The 23,705-nt window shown below is 63.9% G+C and overlaps 2 protein-coding genes across 3 annotated transcripts in view; one reads left to right on the forward strand and one right to left on the reverse strand.

Annotated features, from left to right (window-relative positions):
* The window catches only part of GAREM2 (GRB2 associated regulator of MAPK1 subtype 2), a 44,763-nt gene extending 29,383 nt beyond the window's left edge, over positions 1–15,380 (forward strand). The window contains exons 3-6 of the mRNA XM_065401932.1: positions 7,456–7,586; positions 9,853–10,992; positions 13,201–13,364; positions 14,423–15,380. Coding sequence (XP_065258004.1) covers positions 7,456–7,586; positions 9,853–10,992; positions 13,201–13,364; positions 14,423–15,380 — 2,393 coding nt within the window. The remainder of the gene's footprint in view (positions 1–7,455; positions 7,587–9,852; positions 10,993–13,200; positions 13,365–14,422) is intronic.
* A 6,198-nt stretch (positions 15,381–21,578) lies between these two features.
* The window catches only part of HADHA (hydroxyacyl-CoA dehydrogenase trifunctional multienzyme complex subunit alpha), a 38,900-nt gene continuing 36,773 nt past the window's right edge, over positions 21,579–23,705 (reverse strand). For both annotated transcript variants that reach the window (XM_065400654.1, XM_065400655.1), the window contains 2 exons: positions 23,542–23,687; positions 21,579–22,103 (listed from right to left, as the gene is read on the reverse strand). In XM_065400654.1, the coding sequence (XP_065256726.1) occupies positions 21,958–22,103; positions 23,542–23,687 (292 nt within the window). In that variant the 3' untranslated portion in view covers positions 21,579–21,957. The remainder of the gene's footprint in view (positions 22,104–23,541; positions 23,688–23,705) is intronic.

A 23,705-nucleotide genomic window follows, 5' to 3' on the forward strand; every position in this document is an offset into this window, starting at 1 on the left:
CTTTGCCAGCTGGCTGGTAATTGGTTCCAGCCAATAGACGGCTATTGGCTGTGATTGCATGAGAATCGTTAATAACCCGTCTCCACCCCTGCTCTGGTGCTAGTGGTGGTGACTGGGCTGTGCCAGGCTCTGTAGCACTTCGGGGCAGGCAGGAGTTTACCCCAAACAGTAGCTCCCCGAGGGGGTTGATTATTTTATTTCAGAAAACAGCTGGAGGCCTCTAGCAGGCGGGCCTAGTGCTGGGGAGCAGACGGCGTGCGCCGGTGGCTCAGACCCACACGTGCGAGTCAGGACTCCTCTGTGTACCCACATTCACTGAGACCAGCAAACTCATTCCACTTGTGACTAAAACAGGATTTGAACCCAGCCCTGAGGCAGAGCAAGGCCGGGACCATCAGCCAGACATTAACCTTCCCAGCCCTTGTGGATGTTCTAGCTTAGCGGGGCCAGTTACCTGGCAGTCTGGGACATCTGAATCCGTGCAAGGTGGGTCGGCTGCGAGTCAGCCAGGGCTTCGAGCTGGTCAGTAACCGGCAGAGCCCCGTGGGAGTGAGTCAGAATCCGGGGGGTGGGGATCGGTTTCTCCCCTCAGCCAGTATGGTCTGCACATCCCAGCGGGAGCTCGGCCCCTGCTGTCACCCTCCACCCCGTCACCACCGTCTGGCCCCCCAGCTGGGGTCGTTCCTGACCCTCTACGGGAAACACAGCACCCGGGCTTACGTGCGTTCCCCGTAGGGCTGGGGGAGGCCGATCCGTGGATCTCTGGGATCCTGGCCTGGACGCCAGAGGGGACCAGACCCAGGTGGTGGCTCTGGCTGCCTGCCGATTGAGCTGTTTCCCTTGGGAGGCGGATCATGGACTCAGGAGTGGGTGTGAAGAGGGGGGCAGGGGCTGGCAGGGAGGGAGGCCCCCTTCTGATGGCTCCAGCCGCCCCAGCCTCGATCCCCCCATGCACACGCCGGACGAGGGGCTGCTGCTCTCGCGCGCGGCTGGCAGCGGCGCTGGATGACCGGTGGCCGTCAGGCCAATGCGGCGCCGTGAGGCCGCGACAGATGCAGCTCCGGAGGGGCTCTGCCTGTCAGCCGCCCCCGGGGCCCTGGCTCTTGGCTCTGTTAGAGGACGGGGGGGGAGGGTGCGGAGCAGGCCGAGGCAGGGCACAGGGACCCCCCCACGCAGCCCGTTGGGGAGCTGTGGCAGGCGTGGCGGGCTTGGGAACGGAGCAGCCTGCCAGCAGTTTCCATGGCAATGGGATGTTGGAAACCACCAGGGAGGGAAGCCGAGGGTGTCTGGGAGCGGGAGCTAACGCTGCTGCCTCGCCGGGGAAGGGAAACGCCCCCCCCATGTGTCCTTGCCCCCCACCCCCAGCGTGAGCAGACAGCCCCGGGCCTCGCCAAGGTTGCGAACCAAAACCCCCGGTGAAGCCCTTCAGGTGCTTGGGGGGAGTTGAGGTCTGTCTGTCCGTCCTCCCACTGAAGCGGCGCGTTGAGGGGTGGGGCGCTGATCTCGGCTGTCCAGGGTCAGGAAAAAACGTTCTCGACTCGGGGCTGGTTGCCGGGCAGCGAAGGTTCCCAGATGGCACGGCTGGGCCTGCTGCCCGCCCGGGAGCCTCCCCCCTCTGGGCAGCGTGTTTCCTGCCAGTCAGCTGTCGCTGAGCCATGCAGAGCGAGCGGGTGGGGGAGCCCTGGCGTGGGAGACCGGGAACCGGCTGGCATTTGGCATTTCATCCTGGGAGCGGCAGGAGTTGCAGGGCCGGGGCTGGGCTACGTGACTGTGCTCTGGAGGGGGCTGGGAGGTGGTGGTGAGGGTGAGGGCAGAGGAGATGCTAAAGAGGAGGGAAGGAGCCAGAGAAACCCCAAGCTTTCTGGGCCCAATCCTGCAGGGCATGGATCCCCCTCTGTAGCGCTTCTGCACTGACCCACGGGGGTCACCCCTCCCTCGTCTTGATCTCCCTCCGGTCTGGGCAGACCCCGTTCCTGCCTCCATGGGATCCACCCTACCCCCAGCTGCTTCCCCTCCATCCGTGTCATCACAGCGGGCAGTAGAGAGCCGGGAGCTGCCGTGTGGCCGAGCTGCCTGCTTCCCTGTGGGCTCTCCTCTAGGCTGGAGGGGGGGGCATGGGCTCTCCTTGGGTTCACACGAACCCCAGGAGGTCCCAGCCCAGGACACTGAGGTGGGGCAGCCCAAGCAGAGGCCTGGTGCTGGTGTGTGATGCCCAACGTTGCCCAAGAATATTCCTCCCTGGGTTGCTTCCTCTTTGCTCCCCAAGAGCGATTGAGCTTGGCTGGCCCAAGCAGCCGCGGGAAGCGAAAGCTAAGGCCGCGGGGTCGTGGGGAACCCAGATTATCCACCTGTACGTGTTGTCGGCAGCGTTGCTGCAGCCGTGTCGGTCCCAGGATGTGAGCGAGACAGGGTGGGTGAGGTGATATCTTTTACTGGACCAACTTCTGCTGGTAGAAGGGACATGCTTTTGAGCTCCACAGAGTCTTCTTCAGTGTGTCTGGGCTAAACACAAGGTGGGACAGACTATTAAGCATGAGTGGTGCACACATGCTGCAGGAGACCACTTAAAATGAAGTGGGCAAATGAGGGTTAGCAGGCAGCAGGGTGTGTAATGAGCCGTGAAACCAGCGTTTCTGCGAAGTCCGTGGTGTTTAGTGTCCAGCAGTTATGAATTTAAGTTCCCAGACTCATCTTTTGCAGGTGTTGTGCAGGTGTCCTTTGAGGATGAGCACTGAGAGGTCAGATATGGAGTGATCGCTTTGTGGAAAGTTCACCCACAGGTGACGGGGGTGTTGTCTTTTGTCATTTTTCTGCATGAGTTCCCTTGAAAGCGTAATGTTTCTCTGGTTTCACTCAGAGAGTTGTTGTTGGGGCATTTGATGCACTGATTGTGGTACACCACGTGTTGTGATGGGCACGTGTAGGACCCATAGATCTTGAAAGGTGTGTCGCAGGGGGCGTTGATCATTGTAGCCGTGGCGATATGTATGAAGGATTTGCATTTGTTGTTCTGGCAGAGTTTGGTGCTGCTTCGAGTTGGTGGGTCCTGGTCTGTGGGGAGCTTGCTTCAAAAGATGAGTTTGGCGAGGTTGAGGGGTTGTTTGAAGGCCAGAAGAGGGGCTCAGGAAAGATTTCTTTCCGGCTGTAGTCCACACTGAATATGGGTCGTAATTGTTTGATGATATCCCGCATGGGATCTAGTGTGCAGTGGTAGGTGACAACTAGAGGTGTGCAGTCACAGGGGGGTTTAAAATGTGTATAGGATTGGAAGAGACCTCAGGAGGTCATCTAGTCCAACCCCCTGCTCAAAGTAGGAACAATCCCCAGACAGATTTTTACCCTAGTTCCCTAAATGGCCCCCTCAAGGATTGAACTCACAATCCTGAGTTTAGCAGGCCAATGCTCAAACCGCTGAGCTATCCCTCAATGTATTTAGACAGCCCATTCCATAATCCAATCTACTTCTCTGTTGAAGTGTCCTTGTTTGGTGAAGGCCGTTTTGGTTGTGTTAAGATGTGTATCCTGGACTTTCTCCTCGGAGCATGTTCTTTGGTATCTGAGTGCCTGGCTGTTGATAACAGATTCCTTGGTGTGTTCGGGGTGTCTACTGGATCAGTGGAGGTAAGTGGGGTGATCAAGGGGTTTCTTGTATGAAGTCATTTGTAGGGTTCCACTGATGAAGCTGATTGTGGCGTCCAAGAAGTTGATGCTGGTGCGGGATTGTTCTAGAAAGACTTTGATGGATGGGTGGTGGTTGTTGAAGTTGCGGTGGAAATCTACGAGGGAGTTTGGGTCGTCTGTCCAGAGGGTGAAAATATCATCGATGTATCTCAGGTACATTGTTGGTTGTGTTGTGCATTTTTATAGAACTTCTTCCTCAAGGTGGCCCATGGAGAGGATGGAATATTGAGGAGCCATCTCAGTACCCACGGCTGTTCCCATGGTTTGGACAAAGTGTTTGTTGTTAAATTGTTGTTAATCTGACGAGGTTCAACAAGGACAAGTGCAGAGTCCTGCACTTAGGATGGAAGAATCCCATGCACTGCTACAGACTAGGGACCGAGCGGCTAGGCAGCAGTTCTGCAGAAAAGGACCTAGGGGTTACAGTGGACGAGAAGCTGGATATGAGTCAACAGTGTGCCCTAGTTGCCAAGAAGGCTAACGGCATTTTGGGCTGTATAAGTAGGGGCATTGCCAGCAGATCAAGGGACGTGATCATTCCCCTCTATTCGGCATTGGTGAGGCCTCATCTGGAGTACTGTGTCCAGTTTTGGTCCCCCCACTACAAGAAGGATGTGGAAAAATTGGAAAGAGTCCAGCGGAGGGCAACAAAAATGATTAGGGGGCTGGAGCACATGAGTTATGAGGCGAGGCTGAGGGAACTGGGATTGTTTAGTCTGCAGAAGAGAAGAATGAGGGGGGATTTGATAGCTGCTTTCAACTACCTGAAAGGGGATTCCAAAGAGGATGGATCTAGACTGTTCTCAGTGGTACCAGATGACAGAACAAGGAGTAATGGTCTCAAGTTGCAGTGGGGGAGGTTTAGGTTGGATATTAGGAAAAACTTTTTCACTAGGAGGGTGGTGAAGCACTGGAATGGGTTACCTAGGGAGATGGTGGAATCTCCTTCCTTAGAGGTTTTTAAGGTCAGGCTTGACAAAGCCCTGGCTGGGATGATTTAGTTGGGGATTGGTCCTGCTTTGAGCAGAGGGTTGGACTAGATACCTCCTGAGGTCCCTTCCAACGCTGATATTCTATGATTCTATGAAATGTGACACTTTTGTGGGTGAGGATGAAATGGGTGAGTTTGGCGATGGATGTGGGGTGGATTTCCAAGCTTTGTCCATTGTCTTGCAGATATTTGAGGCAGGCAGCAATGAAGGATGTTGGTGTATAGGGAGATAATGTCCATGGTGGTGAGGACGGTGTTCTGAGGGAGGTTGTTAATGTTTTAGAGTTTCTGGAGGAAGTTGGCCCTTTGTATGGTGAGTAGTTTCAGGATGGTTTCTCTGAGTCCTGTTCAGTAAGAATTCCGTGGCCAAATATGATGGGTCTGCCGGGGTTCCCTTGTGTATAAATAATAAATAAATAAATTTTTGTATGTATCTTGGAGGGTCCCTGGGGTGGCTTCATGGGGGATGAGGTTGTAGAGTTTTTCTTGGAGTTCTCTGGAGAAGGATTTGATGGTAATTCTAAATTCCTGTGTGACTTGTGATGTGGGGTCTTCTGTGAGTTCTTTATAGCAGGGGGTGTCACAGAGTTCTCTGTTAGCTTCGTTAACGTAGTCATCATGCGTAGGGGCTACAATGGTTCCCCCATGGCTTTAACCTGTATGTGTAACACACTGGTAAAGTGAGTGCTGTATCCCTCCACTAGTGGCTGCTCCACATCAAGGGTAACAGCCCACTACTGCTGCCAGCTAAGGGAGTTGCTCTGCTGAGCTTCAATGCTGAGGATAAAAGCCTACTACTGCTGCCAGTTAATGGCATTACTGCGTCATACACTACTGCTGCCAGCTAAGGAAGTTAGTGCCTTGGTGCTGAGGGTAACAGCCTACTACTGCTGCCAGTTAAGCAAGCTACTCCGCTGTGCTCTGGTGTAGTAGGTGTGTATGTTACACACACACACAAGTATATATGCTGGAAGTTCTTGCACACTTGTCCCATCAGGAAAGGGAAACCCATCCCCTATGGTTTATTTGGCCAGTCATGAAGAAGTAACAGGGCTTAATTTTTTGCCATCAGTGAAGAAAGAGCTCTGAGCCAAATAAGCCCCACAACAAACCAGCTTCTGGAGCCAGCAGGTGCCCAGGGACATTTGCAGAGGGTGAGAGGGGCAAAGGGGCCTATACCAGGCCAAGGTGAAGTCCCGCATCCGCCCAGAGGCCTGGCAAACTCTGGGCCCAGATGAATTCCGATTGGCTCGGCGGGGTTGAGAACCAGGTGATGCTGGAGAGCAGCGGATCTGCTGGGAATGTGTGTCAGCTTCCCTCGGCCCTGCTCCGGTTTGTGCTGGGCCTGGGGAGCTGCGTCACACGGCTCGGTTCTGTCTAGCCCGCCAGGCGTATGGAAAGTGTGTGTGTGGGGAATACGCCATCGGCCCTTACTTAGTGACATCACCAGAGCTGCAAGTGCCCCTCTGCTCCGGCACAGGCAGAAAGGCCAGGCGGCCCCGGGCTGTCCCTAAACTCCTGGATCTCAGCGGCTCTCCTGGAGGACGGGTGTTAACTCATTAGAAAGTTTCTCAGCTAATCAGAGGAATAACTTTAGCACCCCCTCGATCATGTGGCACTGGGGAGACACGGGGGGACTGGGAAGCACAGGGGCACTGAGGGGGTAAGGGGGCTGGAGCGGTGTCCCATTGCCCCCTGTTGGCAATGGCTGGGTATTACCATGCCTGGCTGCGGAAGGGGGCTGACCTCAGGTCTGTGGGAAGTGAGCCCTGGGGACGTCGCCTTTGCTGAGCAGGAAGTGCTTGGCCGTGGCCCATTGATCCAGCCGGCCCTCCCTCTGCTCAGGGATTTCCTGCTCTCTCGCCACGCCATGCCGGGGGGAGGTGGCTTTCCCGTAAGCCAGCTGGCCTCATCTCTGTCTGCCCCCTTCCCTCTGACCAGGAGGGTCCCAGGGAGGAGAGGGAAAGGGCTGGGCGGGAGTCAGTGGGCTTCGCTGGTATAATGATAAAAATCATGGGACAAAATTCGCCATCCTCTCTGGGGTCAATGGAGCTACCCGAACCCGAGGGATGGGTTTGGCCCCATGGCCCTGCCCTGCCCCATTGGCCCTGTTAGCCTTGGACCTTCCCCCACATCCCAGCTGTGGGCGTTCACCTGGTGCCTGCCGAGGGGGGCTGGACAGTTCCTCTTCTCCTGTCATCTCTCTGCAGCTCTTAACAAGCTGGGTCGTGTCCTCCCAGCCCTGGGGGGATCGTGCGAAGGCCGGCCCGGGAACGTGCTCCCAAAGGGCACTTCCCCATCAGTGAATGTACCCGCCTCGCATCATCCCGGGCACCCTCTGCACCGCTATTGCAGTGAGCGTGGGTGCTGCAGATCCTGAGGAGGGAGGAGACCCGGGGCTGCCCCGTGAATGAAGCCTGGGGCAGGAACCCCCAATATTTGCATCGAGGGGACCCCCTCCTGGGGAGGTGGCAGGCATGGGGGCGCTCAGCCTTTCTCATGGATGAAGCCCCTTGGCCGCCCCCTGGGACCCCTCTGGGGCTGGCTTCGCATGGATGCCCTGGGCTTGCATTGTCCGTGGGCAAACATGAGCTCTCCAGGCAGGAATCCGAGCGGCAGAACCCACAGGCTGTTGCTAGGTGAACCCCCGCCCCCGCGCGGCCTGGCGGCCGCTCGACCAAACACACCCAGGGATGGAGCTGGGACCTGCCTGGGGAGGGGGGTAGGGCTTGCAGGGCTGGGTCTCTTTCCATTAACCGGGGCTTTGGGCTGGGCCGTTGCAGGGAAGTTTAAGCTTCTGGACCAAGACCGGGACGTGCGGGAACCAGTTCAGTATTTCAACAGCGTGGAGGAGGTGGCCAGCAGCTTCCCGGACCGCGTCTTCGTCATGGAGGCCATCAGCTTCAGCGTGAAGGTCAGCGCCCGGCCCAGCGCCCAGCAGCAGGCGCCCCGGCGCTGGGCTGGCTGGGAGCAGGTCCCTGGGGCCCAGCGCCCTCTGGTCGGCACCGGCTGTGCAGGAGGCCTGCAGGGAGCAGCGCTGGGATCCCGGCACCGGGGACCCGTGGCCTTGGCCCGCTCAGCTCAAGGCAGGCGCCTGCTCCGGCGCAGATGACTGGAGAGCCCTGGGCGTTTGGTGTCCTGTCCCATGGCACCCAAAACGCTCGTCTGAGCCACAGACACGGCTGCGCCCTTCTTGGGCCCTGCAGCCCCATTCACCCCTCGGGGCCCCTGTGCTGCCCAGCCCCTGTACCTCCCCCTGGTGCCAGCCGCCTCTGCAGCCCCATTCACCCCTCGGGGCCCCTGTGCTGCCCATCCCCTGTACCTCCCCTGGTGCCAGCCGCCTCCGCAGCCCCATTCACCCCTCGGGGCCCCTGTGCTGCCCATCCCCTGTACCTCCCCTGGTGCCAGCCGCCTCCGCAGCCCCATTCACCTCTCGGGGCCTATGTGCTGCCCATCCCCCTTACCCCCGGTGCCAGCTGCCTCTGCAGCCCCATTCACCTCTCGGGGCCTATGTGCTGCCCATCCCCCTTACCCCCGGTGCCAGCTGCCTCTGCAGCCCCATTCACCCCTCGGGGCCCCTGTGCTGCCCATCCCCTGTACCTCCCCTGGTGCCAGCCGCCTCCGCAGCCCCATTCACCCCTCGGGGCCCCTGTGCTGCCCATCCCCTGTACCTCCCCTGGTGCCAGCCGCCTCCGCAGCCCCATTCACCTCTCGGGGCCCCTGTGCTGCCCATCCCCCTTACCCCCGGTGCCAGCTGCCTCTGCAGCCCCATTCACCTCTCGGGGCCTATGTGCTGCCCATCCCCCTTACCCCCGGTGCCAGCTGCCTCTGCAGCCCCATTCACCCCTCGGGGCCCCTGTGCTGCCCATCCCCTGTACCTCCCCCTGGTGCCAGCCACCTCCGCAGCCCCATTCACCCCTCGGGGCCTGTGTGCTGCCCATCCCCCGAGCCCCCTGGTGCCAGCCGCCTCTGCAGCCCCATTCACCCCTCGGGGCCCCTGTGCTGCCCAGCCCCTGTACCTCCCCCTGGTGCCAGCCGCCTCTGCAGCCCCATTCACCCCTCGGGGCCCCTGTGCTGCCCATCCCCTGTACCTCCCCTGGTGCCAGCCGCCTCCGCAGCCCCATTCACCCCTCGGGGCCCCTGTGCTGCCCATCCCCTGTACCTCCCCTGGTGCCAGCCGCCTCCGCAGCCCCATTCACCTCTCGGGGCCTATGTGCTGCCCATCCCCCTTACCCCCGGTGCCAGCTGCCTCTGCAGCCCCATTCACCTCTCGGGGCCTATGTGCTGCCCATCCCCCTTACCCCCGGTGCCAGCTGCCTCTGCAGCCCCATTCACCCCTCGGGGCCCCTGTGCTGCCCATCCCCTGTACCTCCCCCTGGTGCCAGCCACCTCCGCAGCCCCATTCACCCCTCGGGGCCTGTGTGCTGCCCATCCCCCGAGCCCCCTGGTGCCAGCCGCCTCTGCAGCCCCATTCACCCCTCGGGGCCCCTGTGCTTCCCAGCCCCCGTACCCCCCGGTGCCAGCCGCCTCTGCAGCCCCATTCACCCCTCGGGGCCTGTGTGCTGCCCATCCCCCGAGCCCCCTGGTGCCAGCCGCCTCTGCAGCCCCATTCACCCCTCGGGGCCCCTGTGCTGCCCATCCCCTGTACCTCCCCCTGGTGCCAGCCGCCTCCGCAGCCCCATTCACCCCTCGGGGCCTGTGTGCTGCCCATCCCCCGTGCCCTCCAGTGCCAGCCGCCTCTGCAGCCCCATTCACCCCTCGGGGCCCCTGTGCTTCCCAGCCCCTGTACCCCCCGGTGCCAGCCGCCTCTGCAGCCCCATTCACCTCTCGGGGCCTATGTGCTGCCCATCCCCCTTACCCCCGGTGCCAGCTGCCTCTGCAGCCCCATTCACCCCTCGGGGCCCCTGTGCTGCCCTTCCCCCGTGCACCCTGGTGCCAGCCGCCTCTGCAGTCCCATTCACCCCTCGGGGCCCCTGTGCTGCCCTTCCCCCGTGCCCCCTGGTGCCAGCCGCCTCTGCAGTCCCATTCACCCCTCGGGGCCTGTGTGCTGCCCAGCCCCCATGCCCTTCGCAGTGCCAGCCACCTCTGCAGCCCCATTCACGCCTCAGGGCCCCTGTGCTTCCCAATTGTCATGCCCCCCCCAGCCCCGTTAACCCGGTGCCCGTGTCCCCCCCCGCCAGGTGGTGTCCGGGGAGTTCAGCGAGGACAGCGAGGTCTACAACTTCACTCTGCAGGTGGGCGACGAGCTGACGCTGATGGGCCAGGCCGAGATCCTGTGCGCCAAGGGGGCGAAGGAGAAGTGGCGCCTCCCCACCCTCCTGCGCAAGCTGGGCCGGGCGGGCCCGCCGGGCGGCAAGCCGGTGAAGGGCAAGGTGCCCTGCTTGATCTGCATGAACCACCGCACCAACGAGAGCCTCAGCCTGCCCTTCCAGTGCAAGGGCAGCTTCAGCACCCGCAGCCCGCTGGAGCTGCAGATGCGGGAGGGCGAGCACACCGTCCGCAGCATCATCGAGAAGGTGCGGCTGCCCGTCAACGTGGCGGTGCCCGGCCGGCCCCCGCGCAACCCCTACGACCTGCACGCCATCCGCGAGGGGCACTGCTACAAGCTCCTCAGCATCCTCTCCAGGACCGTGGTGCTGGGCTGCATCCTGCGCCAGGAGGCCGTGGTGCCCTTCCACGTCCTGCTGCTGAGCGACATGCCGCGCTTCGCCCTGCCCCAGGGGCTGCTCTGGGGCGACCCCCAGCTGGAGAAGCTGGTGCGGGACAGCGCCGCCGTCTGCCAGGAGCGCTTCGACCCCGACGAGTACTCCAAGGCCGTGCGGGAGGCCAAGCCCGACCTGGCGGAGGAGTGCGCCAGCCCCCGGCGCATCCGCCTCTGCCTGCAGGGCTGCGCCCGCGAGGAGCTGGCCCCGGCCTTCCAGCGCCTCTCGCTCTGCATCTATAGTGGGGGCTCGGCCCACGCCCCCGAGGAGCCCCTGGCGGTGCCAGGCGGGCAGCCCCAGCAGCTGCTCCTCCCCCGCCACGAGCGCTCGGCCCCGGCTGACCTCTCCGACTCGGAGCAGGAGTACGTGACGCCCGACTGGGCCGAGCCCGAGTTCAGGACTCAGGAACCCCTGGAGATCCCCTACGAGGAGCTCTGGACCAACCAGAACCCAGAGAACTTCTCGGAGCCCGGCGGCAACCGGCCGGGGCTGGGCAGCGCCAACAAAGGGCAGCGCGACCTCATGTCCTTCGCCGCCTCCTCTCCGCTGGGCTCCCCGCACCGCCCCACCCTGCCCGGGGAGGAAACGCCGCCTCCCGTCCCCCCCAAATCCGAAGCGGTAAGCGAGCCCTGTGGCTGTCGGAGTTCTGCCACCTCCGTTCGGCCCGCGCCCGGCGCCCCATGGGAAGGGCCCCCTCAGCACGAGCCACACCCGGGATCCCCGCGCTAGACACAGAGCCAGGCTGTGCAGCTCGGCCAAGCTCCCCCGGCAAGGCAGCGGCAGAGCCAGGGAGGGACCCAGGAGTCCTGCCCGGCCTCGGGTGCCCTGGGTTGGGTGAAATTGTCCTTCAGTCTCTGCATCTTCCCTGCACCCAGCCGCTGACTCCAAACACGAGCTTCGGCCAAAGGAGCTGTCAGCCAAGCTGACCCAGGGCCGGGCAGCCGCACGTGACCCAGAGCCGCCCAGCTACTGCCAGCAGGGAGTGCACCCATAGTGATACCCTGCGAGGTCAGACCAGCCCCTGCGCTGGGGAGAAGCGGGGCGGGGGAATTAGATCCCGTGGGTATGTACAAGGGGGAACCAGGGCTAAAAGCCTGTCACAGCAGAAGGACATGGGGGAGAGGGTGAAGGCCTGGCCGGCCTCGTGCCCCTGCGTAGGCCGATGTGCCTTCCCTTCCGCCAGCCGTGGGTTTGCTCCCTTGGCCTCCAGGCTCGGGGCAGAGCAGCCCAGGGGTGGTGGCTGTGACTCATCGCTGGGAATGTCCTGGCACCGCTAGCCGGCGGCAGGGGCCCGTGCGGAGCTGGTGCTTGGCTCTGGGTTCGTGCTCTCCGCCGAGCCCCGGGGACCCCTGCTCCCGTCCCTGCCACCTGGGGAGAAGCCAGCTGGGCTGGGCTGGGCTCAGACTCGGAGCCAGGGACTCTAAAGGGCCCAGCGCCCGGTGGGCTGAGCTCTTCTGGGCATTCCGGGCACAGGCTGGCACAGCCGGGCTGGAAAGCGCCTGGCTCCAGCTCTCTCTACATCCCTGCCCCTCCCAAGCCCTTGGCTGGTGGCTCTTTGGTGGTGGTGGGGGGGGATTCGTTGCAGTGATGGCAGCACCCCCAGCCCAGGCTCCTGCTGGCACACTGCGAATGAACTGAGGCTCTGGGGGGCTGCGGTGAGATCGGCTTGGCTGCCGGTCCCCAGGGGAGCAGACAGGCTGGGGCAGAGCAGCCACATTTCCCAGGGCCAGCAAGCGGAGGATCGCCCTAGACTGTAATCTCTTTGGGGCAGGGCTTGGGTCTGTACAGCTCCGAGCGCGCTGGGGTCCTGGGCCTGGATTAGGGTAATAACCCGGTGGGATTCTAAGGTTATTGCCCAGGTGCTAAGAGATGCTGAAGGAATGACCCCTCCTGGATTGTCAGCAGGGTTTGAACTCGGGTCCTCCATCACCTCTGCCAGTCGGGGGAAAAGAATAAATCTGACAGCTGGTAGCAATAGTAGGCTGCTATCCTGCAGTGGACCAGCCCGTGGGGGTGGATAGGATACACCCCATATTGCCAGTGGGTTACTCTGACCTCCCCTGTTTCTATGATTCCTGGCTGTGTGCAGGGGCCGAGGCTGGGCGTGTGATTGGGTGGGGCATGGGGGGGTCTTTGGGGTGAGATGGGAACCCAGGGGCTGGCTCTCTTGTGCCCGTGGTGCCCAGTTTTTCAGTCTTGGGGCAGGATCTGGTCTGTCGTGCTTCTCCGTCTCCCTGATCCCAGTGAAGGGAACCCAGGGGCAGCTCCAGCTCTGCCTCACTCCCGGGGGGCTCCTCGCGCTGGGATGAACACGTTCCGCTGACCGGCACCCGAAGGGAGAGGCAGGGCCCTGCCATTAATCTCTGGCGCCGGGGTGGCAGGTGGGCTGTGCCGCTGCCGTCCCCCACATCCATTGCAGCCGCCCCGCCTGTGGGTGCTCTGACACAGACGGGGACAGCTGGGCCCCACGGGAGGAAAAGGGCCGTGTGCCGAGAAACCCAGAGAAAGTTCCTGCCCTCTCCCTCCCCAGCACCGCACCCTGCGGCCCGTGGGCTGGAAGGAGCAGGAGCAGGAGCAGTCCGGAGGGCGCCGGAGGCCTATCCTCCAGGGGGAATTCCTTCCTGGTGCCGAGCGGTGGTGGAGCCGGTATCTAAGTGATAACAAACCTGGCAGCCTGGTACCAAGACGCCGAGCAAGGCAGGGCCCTGGGGGACGGGGAGAGGCATTCAGGGCAGGGGTCTGAGCACTAACGGGTGCCCAGGGCTCGGGCGGAAGAGTCCATGCTGCTCTATGCTGTCTCTAGCCGCGGCTCCTCATGTTTTCCAGGTGAAGGAGGAATGCCGCCTGCTGAATGCACCCCCCGTCCCGCCCCGGGGCAGCCGGCCCCAAGCCACCTCCAGCCCACCCGTCCCCCTGCGCTTCCCAAAGCTCCAGCCAGCACATTCGCCCAGTCCCAGCCTCTCGTACTACTCGTCCGGGCTGCACGACGCGTGAGTGAGCACAGGGCCCTGGGGCTGCGCCGGGGGAGGTACTCCCGGGAGCGGGACAGAAGGCGGCCCAGGATGGTGGCTGCGGTGGAAGTGGCGGCTTTCACGAAGCCTCGTCAGAGACGCCCTGGGCCCTTTTCACAAGAGCAGGGGTGTCCAAGCCTGTCCCCTGGCCAAATTCCAGCCTGGGTCGCCCCCGCCTACATCTCCCCTCTACTGCCCCAGCTCTGAGCCACCTCCTGTCCTGGCCCCCTGGGCGGTGCTGCTGCCGCCTTCCAGCCCAGCGGTGGCTGCATTTCGGTGAGCGGGGACAGGCGCACCGCCTGGAACTGGGGAAGGGCTTTGGGAAAGGCGGGGGGCGGGGGGAGGCAGGCCCAAGTAACATACAAGCATGAGATGCTATTGATCAAGGGGGAGGGGTTACCTTCTCCTATAGGCCCACCCTCACCCTGGGAGGCCCCGCCCACGCGTGGGGAAGCCAATCACATGAAGGCAGTACCACAGGCTCCTATAAATTAGGCATCAACTGGACCTCCTAGGTGCCATCCCGGGGCAGGACTGTTCCCACCCCAATGATCCATCCAGTCCAGCTGGGCCCCTCTCTGGGCCCGAGGGCTCTTATCCCTGCCCGGAGAGATGCCCCCACAGCCCCCTAGATCTCACTGGGCCTGGCCCTTCTCTCAAGCCCTGCAGCCTCAGCAAACTCCAATGTCTAGGGGACGTGGGGCTGCCCGTAGCCCATTCCCGGATCCGTAGCCGAGCTGGAGAGATTCGGCTTACCCAGCCCCCGTGGTCAGTCCGTCCATCCAGCCCCCGGGGCGGTTTGCCAGCGATGCACTGCTGGGTCCCTAGCGCCCTACGAAGGGGACGGTGGCAGATGCCCCAGCTGTGGGGTAGCCCAGCGGATTTCCACCCTGCCCTATGCTCGGACGTGTCGGGACCCGATCCAGGCTGTGGACCCAGCGCTCTGGGCGTGCGGATCCGGGCGCTGAGTGAGGCCCATTGAAGACGGAGCAGCCGGCAGCGGCGCCCTACCCGACCCTTCTCTCTCTTCCTGGCAGGTCAGGGACGCGGAGCGGGAGCTGCTCGCCCTCCCCAGACTCCTACTCCCTCTACTGCTACCCCTGCACCTGGGGCGACTGCAAGGCCGGGGACTCTGCCGGCCGCCAGCTGCCGGGGACCCTGCCGCCCAGCACCCAGCCCAGCCAGATGTCCTGGTCGGACCCATGGGCCTACGCCGACACGGGCCCCAGCGTGGCCAGCGGGCGCTCCACGCCCCTGCTGGGGGGCGACGCCCCCATCAAGACCTACCACAGCTGCCCCCGCCTCAAGGCCCCCCACCCCCAGAAACGCTTCGCCCCTTTCGGGGCCCTGAACCCCTTTGCCAACCCCGCCTACTCGCCCAGCCCCTCCTCCTCCACCGAGTGGCTGGAGGCCCTGGACTGGCAGAAGCCCCCCTCTGCCTCCACGCCGGAGACCTTCGACCCCTTCGAGAGCGCCTCCCCCGAGTCGGAGCACTGCTACAGCCAGGAGGGCCGAGGCGGGGCGGGCGGTGCCTGCCCTGCCCCCCCGCCCCGGCCCCCCAAGAGCCTGGAGACGGAGAGCCTCGTGATCCGCAGCACGGCGCCGCTCTCGCCCACCATCGTGCGCAGGGCCGAGGGCGGCGTCACCCGCGTCTACCTCACGCAGGGCGTCATCGAGGTGCCACCGGCATCGGCCCCGCGCAGCGGCCCGGGCGAGAGCGCCAGCCACGTGCCCGGTGCGCCCCGGCTGAACGGCGACAGCTCGCCCTGGCAGCCGCCCGCCGACCTGGCGGCGCTGTCCGTGGAGGAGGTGTCCCGCTGCCTGCGCTTCATCGGCCTCGCCGAGGACGTGGTGAGCTTCTTCGCCCGCGAGCGCATCGACGGCAGCATCTTCGTCCAGCTCCCCGAGGAGATCCTCGCCGACGACTTCCGCCTCACCAAGCTGCAGGTCAAGAAGATCATGCAGTTCATCAAGGGCTGGCGGCCCAAGATCTAGCCTGAGGCCTGGCTCGTGGCATGTGGATGTGGGGCCCGGCCCGTGGACGTGGGCCCCTGATCGTGGGCCCGGCCCGTGGACGTGGGACCCGTTTCGTGGACCCAGCCCATGGACGTGGGGCCCGGCTGGTGGGCCCGGCCCATGCACGTGGGGCCCTGCTCATGGGTCTGGCCTGTAGACGTGGGGTCCAGCTGGTGGGCTCGGCCCATGGACGTGGGGCCCGGCTGGTAGGCCTGGCCTGTTGATGTGGGGCCCAGCTGGTGGATGCAATCTGTGGGGTTGGGGTGGGCCCCCATAGAATGACCCATTCCCTAGGCTGGGCTCTGTGGCTAGACCTGGCTGGTCGGGGTGGGGCCCTGCACAATGACCCAGTCCATGGGTGCCAGGCCCACGCCAGATGTGGGGCCTCCAGTGTGCACAGCCCTGCCCAGGGACCTGGGAGCAGCCCACTGGCACTGGGGCCCCAGCACAGAGCACCCCGAGGTGTGGGGGGGCCCTGCCTACCTGGGCCGCGCACACGAACACATGACCAGCACACGGAGCGGCACACACATGCCCCCCCGCATGTGCCCCTCCACCCCCCGCTGCCCAACCCGCGGCAATCAGGCAGTCGGCGTGGTTTGTACCAGCAAGGCACTCGCACGTTGTCCCATCCAGACCCCAGCCACGGGATCATTGGACCGGGACCACGAGGAGCTGGCCTGGTTCCCCTGGGGCCCGGTTCCCCTCCACCCCATTGCTTGAGCCACACACCCCATTACCCCTATGCTCAGGGGGTGATGGATCTCAGGCCCGCCTCCCCCCCCACCCCGGTACCATGCTGCCATCCTCCCTCTCTGCCCCGAGCCCTCCCTCCATTCAGCATGTGCCACGACAGCCTCCTGGGGGTGCTGCAGCCCCTAAATCCCCCCCGCATTCAGTGTCTCCCCCGTGTGCCCAGTAGGGCCCCAAGGCAGCGGGTGTTGGGCCCCCCCAGGAGGAGCGGAGCGCGAGGGGGCGTCGGGCTGGAGGGGGCCCGGGAGCCATGAGGGGTCTGGCTGTGGGCACAGAGGGCTGGGGGTAGTGCTGACAGCTGGCTAGCCGGGGGATTGGGGCGCACTGCACCCCAGAGAGGCTAACACAGGGGCTGTCTGCGTGCAGGGCTGGGGTTTGGAGTGCTGGGCTGGATATGCCGGACTCACCCCCTCCCCGCCCCTGAGCACAGGGCCCAGCCCAGACCCAGTGGAGGGGCCAAGCCTTGCCCTGGAGACCTGACCAGAGGAGAGTACCCGAGCCCCAGGCCCGCCTGCATTTAACTGCGGAGCCTTAACAGAGTTTGCTGCAATTCATTTCCTTGTGTGTTTGGTGGGCTGCTACTCCCCGTCCCCCCCCCGCAGGGGCAGGGGCCTGCCTGTGCTGCTGCGTGGCTGCAGGAAGCTCCCCGAGTGGCTGGGGTAATGCCCGTTGCCCCCAAGAACCGGGCTGCAGCCCAGGCCCCGTCGGGCTCCGTGGCAGGGGGCAGGCCGTGCCCGCGGGCAGCACTGCAGGCTGAGCTGGGGCTTTACGCTCTGCCTCCCGCCGGCTGGCACCGCAGCCCCCACCGCCCGGGCCCCTTGCTCACGCAGAGGAAGGGTGCTTGGCCCTGCAGGGTGTGACAGCCTGGGCTGCTGCGCCGGGTGCCCCTGCTGGACCCAGCCACTGCCCAGGGACCTCAGCGCATGAGGGGCAGGCGAGATTCCCACGCTCATCCCACGGGGGCTAAGGGAGGGACTCAGCCCCAAACGGCTGGTCAGGTCTCTGCCCCCAGGCCAGGACTGGCACCTTTGAGCTCCTGAGGCCTCACCCCGGCTAGGGAGCCCGTGGTTCCTGCTGCCCTTCCCAGGGCATCTCAGCCGCGGTGCAAGGGCTGGCTGGGGCGCCCGAACCCTGGGCAAATGCAGGCTGGTGCTGAGCTTGTGGCCAACCGCGGGGCCCTGTCCTGGGATGGGGGTCACCTGCCTCACCCCCCCGCCAGTGGTGCAGGCGCCACGCTTCTTACCCAGCCATTCCCACTGCCCCTCAACCTCCCCTCCCCCCACTGTGCAGCTGCCTCAGCCCGCAGGGGGTCAGCATCCCTCTGTGCAGCACAGCCTCTCACCTCTGCTGCGGAGGCTGCCCGGACAGGAACAGGGCAGGGCTCCAGCAGCCGCCTGGCAGCTACCGGGGGGCCCGGAGATCCCGCTAGCACCTTCCGTTCGGGGCAAGCCCCCAGCGCCCCGCCCCTGGCTGCAAACCAGCATGGCCTTTTGGACAGCGTCCGAGCCCCGGCGTCCGCGGGCTCCGAGCCGCGTCTTTAACCTGCCACCCACCCCGGCACTGGAACTAAGAGGGCACGGCCCGAACTGCCCTCAGCCCCGGTGCGGGGCCTGCCGCTCGCTCGTCAGCAGCTGCTGCTGGGCACTGCCATTAACTACCCGGGTGTTTAACTCGCCTGCCCCAGGGGCTGGGGTATTCAGCGGCCTGCGGCTGCTCTCCCCCAACCCCCGAGGAGCTTGGCTCCGGCTGGCTCAGTTCAGGCGCTCGGACGCTCACCCCACGTTCGGGTTAACACTGGCTGGCACCGTGCTCTCAGCCCCACCGGGCGGGGCCGGACTTGGGTTTGGTTCTGGTGGTTTAACTTAATCCTTGTGGATTAGTGAAATAAAGATTAAGAAAGGCAGCCCTGGCCTCCGGGGACGGCTCTTTGCAGGGGCGGGAGGGCCTGGGAGCTGGGATGGATGAAAGAAGCTGGTTGGGGGGCAGCTGCATGCCCGCTGCCCCAGCCAGAGGAGGGAGGATGGCGTTACTGCTGCTTCCAACCTTCACCCTGGGCCAGTAGGGACTGAGCCCTGCCCCACTGTGCAGGAGGGGCTGGGCCCGGATCCCTGCGCCCCACCGCACAGGCCCTACGCGCGCAGCTGGGCCCGGATCCCTGCGCCCCACCGCACAGGCCCTACGCGCGCAGCTGGGCCCGGATCCCTGCGCCCCACTGCACAGGCCCTACGCGCGCAGCTGGGCCCGGATCCCTGCGCCCCACCGCACAGGCCCTACGTTCGCAGCTGGGACTGAGGCTGGATCCCTGAACCCCACCGCACGGATCTACGCCAGCTGCTAGGGCCGTATCCCCACACCCTACAACACAGGCCCTGAGCTCACAGCTGGGGATGGGCCACTCCAGCAACCCAGCCCTGCTCTTTTCAGCACTCGGGAGCTGCGCCCTGGCGGAGGCCAAGGGGGTTGTGCTAGGGCAGGAGTGGACGTGAAACCAGCGCTTGGAGCAGGGGGAGGGTGACATGGAGCAGGCTGCGGCCTCGGCAGCTCCTCTGGGGCAGGCCTGGCCCTAAGACCCCCCCGCCCCCACGGCTGCCTTGGAACAAAGCCCAGCTGCCCCCGGGTGGCTGCGACACTGCAGGGCGCTGGCTGAGGTCAGATCTCCGCCCGCTGGAGCCGTTCCGGGACATGGGCCCAGGATCAGAACAGCTCCCCAGGGACGTGCCGGCCAGGGCTCCAGGCAGCCGCGCTGACACCTGGCTGGGGTCCTCCGCTGAACACAGACCGGGGGGGGGGAGGGAGGGAGGAAGGGAAATGCAGAGTCTGAATTGTAACCCCCTGGCATTGGTCAGTCGCAAGGGGCAGGGGGCTGAAGGGGGCAGGGGAGAGCCCCACGTGCACCCCCCCGTTCATGGCTCCCCCAAGCACCCAGCGACAACAGCTGCCCCACGGGACGAGATTGCTTCAGCTTCCCGCCCAGGGCAGCTCCAGCCATGGCCAACGCAGCCAAGGAGCAGGGACGAGGCCGTGGCCAGCAGCGGGGGGTTCCAGGTGAGGGGCGCTGATCATGCTTGTAGCTGGGGGAAGGCTCAGCGGGCAGCGGGACGAGAGACTGGCTCAAGGCCCCGCAGGCCGAGCAGCACGGACAGCAGGGCCACCACCTCCAACTGCAAAACCGGGGCACGTGCAGAAGCCCCCTCACCTCTTCTTTCTGGGGCTCCACCCTCTGCTCCGCCTCTTCTCCCGGGCCAGGTCAGAAGCCAGACCATGGTAAGAGCTGCCCAGGGAACCCAGGCCTTCCACCTGCCCTGCGTAGGGGGCCGGAGCGAAGCCTGTGGCCCGTGTTCCTGCCCCCTGGACTGCACTCCCCAGGGCAGGTGGAGGGTCCGGCTCCAGCTTCCAGCCTGGCCAGGGCCTCACGAGGAAGAGAAGCAAGGGGGGGGGGGCTCAGGCCCACCTCCAGGCTGGTACCATCCCTGGCCCACAGGCAGGCACAGAGCAGCACCACAAGGACTCTGGGACAAATGCTGTCCTGAGTCACTCAGCCTGGGAGCGGGACTTGCAAAGGGGATGAGTGTGACCCTAGCTGAGAGGTGGGGCTAGACCTACCGCCCCACATGCTGACCCCCCTGGGGTGAGAGGGGTCCAGGCTATGCTGAGTGTTGGGTGTTTGGCTGCTCCAGCCTTCCCCAGCAAAGGCGGGAGACTAGGCCCAGAGGAGACTGCCCGCTGCTGCCAGGCGTGAGGGGAGGGCAGAGAAAGGTGCCTTCAGCCTGGGGCAGGGCAAGCTCCAGCAGTAGGTGTCAGCCAAGGCTTTGGGGGCTGCAGCGTAGATGAGATGTGAGCTCCCTGAACAGCCAAAGCAAGGCTCCTGCTGGCCCTTGGGGGAGAGCTGGACACCTCTTGCAAACATGTGGGGCACAGGCAGCCATTGGTTGAATGCTAGGGGAGCAACTGGTCCTAGCCCTCTGGGGTGAGGTCTGCACCGCAGGGAGGGGAGCCTGTAGCCCATGGATCTAGGCACTTCCACAGCTGTACCTCTAAGCACACAGCAGTGGGCAAGGGCCCCGCTTCCCACAGGAGCTGGCTCCACGCTGGCAGCTGTGAGCGACACCAACCACACCCGAGAGCCGAGGCCCTGGCCGTGGTGCTGGAACAGCCGGGAGCTGCTGGAACCAGGCAGGCAGCTGGAGAGGAGAGGCGCTGGGCCCTGCGTGGGGCAGAGCTCTGCTGCGTACCGCGAGACCCATGGAAATCCCCCGGCCTGGCGAATGGAAACACCGTCAGGAGCTGGGCAGCCACCGGCCAGGCCTGGAGCAGGGGGTCGAACTAGGGCAGGTGGCCAGACCTGAACTGAGGAAACTTAGAGCAAGAGGAAGTGTTTGCTTAAAGGGCAGGTGGGAGGCTCCAGGGGACACAAGGCACAGCAGGGGGAGGGGGGGGGTAGCTCCGGGGGGGGGGTGTGTGTCTCCAGGCTCCCAGGGGACACAAGGCACAGCAGGGCGAGGGGGGGTAGCTCCGGGGGGGGGGGGGGTCTCCAGGCTCCCAGGGTGCACAAGGCACAGCAGGGCGAGGGGGGGTAGCTCCGGGGGGGGGGGGGTGTCTCTCCAGGCTCCCAGGGTACACAAGGCACAGCAGGGCGAGGGGGGGTAGCTCCGGGGGGGGGGGGTGTCTCTCCAGGCTCCCAGGGTACACAAGGCACAGCAGGGCGAGGGGGGGTAGCTCCGGGGGGGGGGGGGTGTCTCTCCAGGCTCCCAGGGTACACAAGGCACAGCAGGGCGAGGGGGGGTAGCTCCGGGGGGGGGGGTGTCTCTCCAGGCTCCCAGGGTACACAAGGCACAGCAGGGCTAGGGTGGGGTAGCTCTGGGCGGGGGCTCTGTTTTCACTCCAGTAACAGCTAGATGAGAGCCAGAGGAGCAGGGGGAACATGCAAACAGCTCCTGCTGAGGGCGGAGGGAGCTGCAGCAGGCCAAGGAAGCACAAGCACCAGGCTGGTGGGGGGGAGGGGAAGGGGCCGGCCTGCTATCAGTGACAGGTGCACAGAGATTTAAAGCCTTTTAGTTTAAATTAGTTCTCCCCATGGCAGCCCTTCCTGGCCTTCAGGGGATGGATTTGCAATTACAGGAGGCTCCATCTGCCACTCTAACCCTAGTGGGTCAGGGCAGCCAGGAGCCGGAGGCTCTGAACTATTGATTGACGCCCGAGGTGACTGAATAGGCTGTTCTCTCCCCCCCCCCGCCGCATCTCCATTAACACTAGGCCCCCCTTTGTCAGCGTCCCATGGCTCAGCAAACTGCCAGAGAAAGCAGGTTGTCCTGTACAGCGGGACACACTGGAGGAGTCACTGAGTGCTTTATTTCCACCCCCGAGAGGCTCCAGCCCTCGGCAGGGGAGGGCTCGAGACAGGATTAAGCAGGGAGAGGCCAGAAACAAGAGATCGGTGGTTTATTGTTAAACATTTGCCATGAACCGTGGCAGGGAGCAGCTGCGCTGGGCATGGCCAGGCGGCTAACGCCTGCTGGACGGAGGCTCTGGAGGGCACGGTGCACTGGGTGGAGACAACACAAAACCCCTCTTCCAGCTTCAAACGGGAGGCGCAACATCCAACCAGCCAGGGACGAGTGGGAGAGCGAGCGCCTGAGACCCAATAGCTGCTAAGGCACTTAAAGGGCTACAAACCTCCCGAGTTCACTGCCCCCCAGCCCCGCGGCTTTGAGAGAAACGGACAGAATGGAGCAGCTTGGCTGGAGCAGGCTCTCCCCGGGCTCTAGTTGCGAGTGCATCTATGGCTGGAGGCACGTGGACACGTTCAGTGGTGGAATTTCTTGCTCGCGTCGTTGGCGTGATCCAGAAGCAGCTGGCACGGCGTGAACTGGTTTCCGTAGACGGCCTCGTACTTCCGCAGCTTGTCCACCAGCTGCTTGGCTCCGACCGAGTCTGCGTATCTGAAAGGGCCTGCACAGAACACGGGGCTAGTCAGCGGGGGAGACTGGGCGAGGGCACCACTCAAGAGCCTGCAGGAGAGCTGTGCCCAGCCCGGGAGACGGGCAAACACGCTGGACTTGAGCCCAGAGGAAATGCCCCTGGATTTCGGGCTGAGCTTTGCAGTGTATGGAGGCCCCCCCCCCGAGCAGTGAGCTTGGCTGAGCGGCTGGCTAGGGTTAGGCAAGCCCCTGCATCCCGCGCTGCCCCGCTGACTAAGCAGTTCCAGTGGTGGTGGTGTTGTAATGGACGTAAAAGCTGCTGCCACCGTTACTTTTAGGACAATCCCAGCTGTGCTCAGGGGCCTTTTAGCGTTCACAATCAAGGCCAGGGACACTTTCAAGGAGCAAACTGCTGCACATTGGAGCCAAGTGTCCTGCTGTGCTCAGCTGGGACATGCCAGCTGGAAGGGGAGCAGAGACACCGGCTGCCAGCACTTGCCCCCACTGACAGCGAGGGGCTTCGCTGTGCGCAGGGCAGGCCTGGACTCACGCACAGCCACCTCACCGCTGAGCTGCAGGGCCCCCAGGCCAGGGGACGTACCCTAGGATTTAAGGGGCGGGGTAGTGTTTGAACCCCATGAGCCAGGGGAATAGCTAGACTGGGCGCCAAGCCCAGTGTGGGGAATTCCATATTAAAATCAGCTGCAGGCTCCCCCTGCAGACACGCCCTGTGGTCGCAGGCGACAGCCTGGGACTGCAGAGCTCGGCCCTCGGGGCAGCTTACGCGACATGACGGGGGTCCCTTGTATCTGCAGCCGTGACTCTGGTTTCAGTAGCCCCCTGCCCGGCCCTGGCATGCTTGGGGAGGTGCAGCGTGACGGCGTTCTAGACAACTGCCCCGTGGCGAGCCACGCTGCCCCACACACCGCTGGGTTTCTCCGAAGACTAGTTCAGTGCTCAAGCCAGGGGCTAGTAGTGCCTGGCTCCTGCCTATGCTATCAACACTCGCCGTGCACAGCTTCACTCTCACGACAGTCCCAGGACTCCGCACGCTAGAGGGCGAATGCACACAGGCACTTGTGACTCGGGTCCTGTCCATACTGCAGTCTTGGCTGGCATAGCTATGCCAGCACAGCCCCCTAGTGGTGACAGGGGAGGAGTTCTCTGGCCAGCAGAGCTACACCACCTCCCTGAAGGACGCTACATGGACAAACTTCTGTGGGCAGCTGCATCTAGCCAGAGCGTTCTGCCAGCACAGACCCCTGGCTAGGTGGTGATTAGATGCACTTCTAGTCCCCATAGCTGCGTAGCGCAGACTAAGCCGTAGGCCAGGACTCCGCGTACGGCTTTGCTGGTGCTGCGATACTGCTCTGCCATACCAAAGCGCTCCTAGCGTGGACCCAGCGTTACCGCCAGTACAGCTTAGTCCAGTTCCCTACTCAGTCAGGCAGCTGGGGGAAGCCACTCACCTCCCAGACACGGCGGGAAGCCCAGGCCGAACACAGCCCCCATGTCTCCTTCCACCGGGTTACTCAGGATCCCTTCCTGCAGGCACATGGCCGCCTCGTTCACAAACCGCGTCACCAAGCGCAGCTGGATGTCCTCGTCGGTGCAGCTGGAACAGAGCCACGTT

This window comes from Emys orbicularis, chromosome 3 (assembly GCF_028017835.1).
Source record: "Emys orbicularis isolate rEmyOrb1 chromosome 3, rEmyOrb1.hap1, whole genome shotgun sequence".
Lineage (NCBI taxonomy): Eukaryota > Metazoa > Chordata > Testudines > Emydidae > Emys > Emys orbicularis.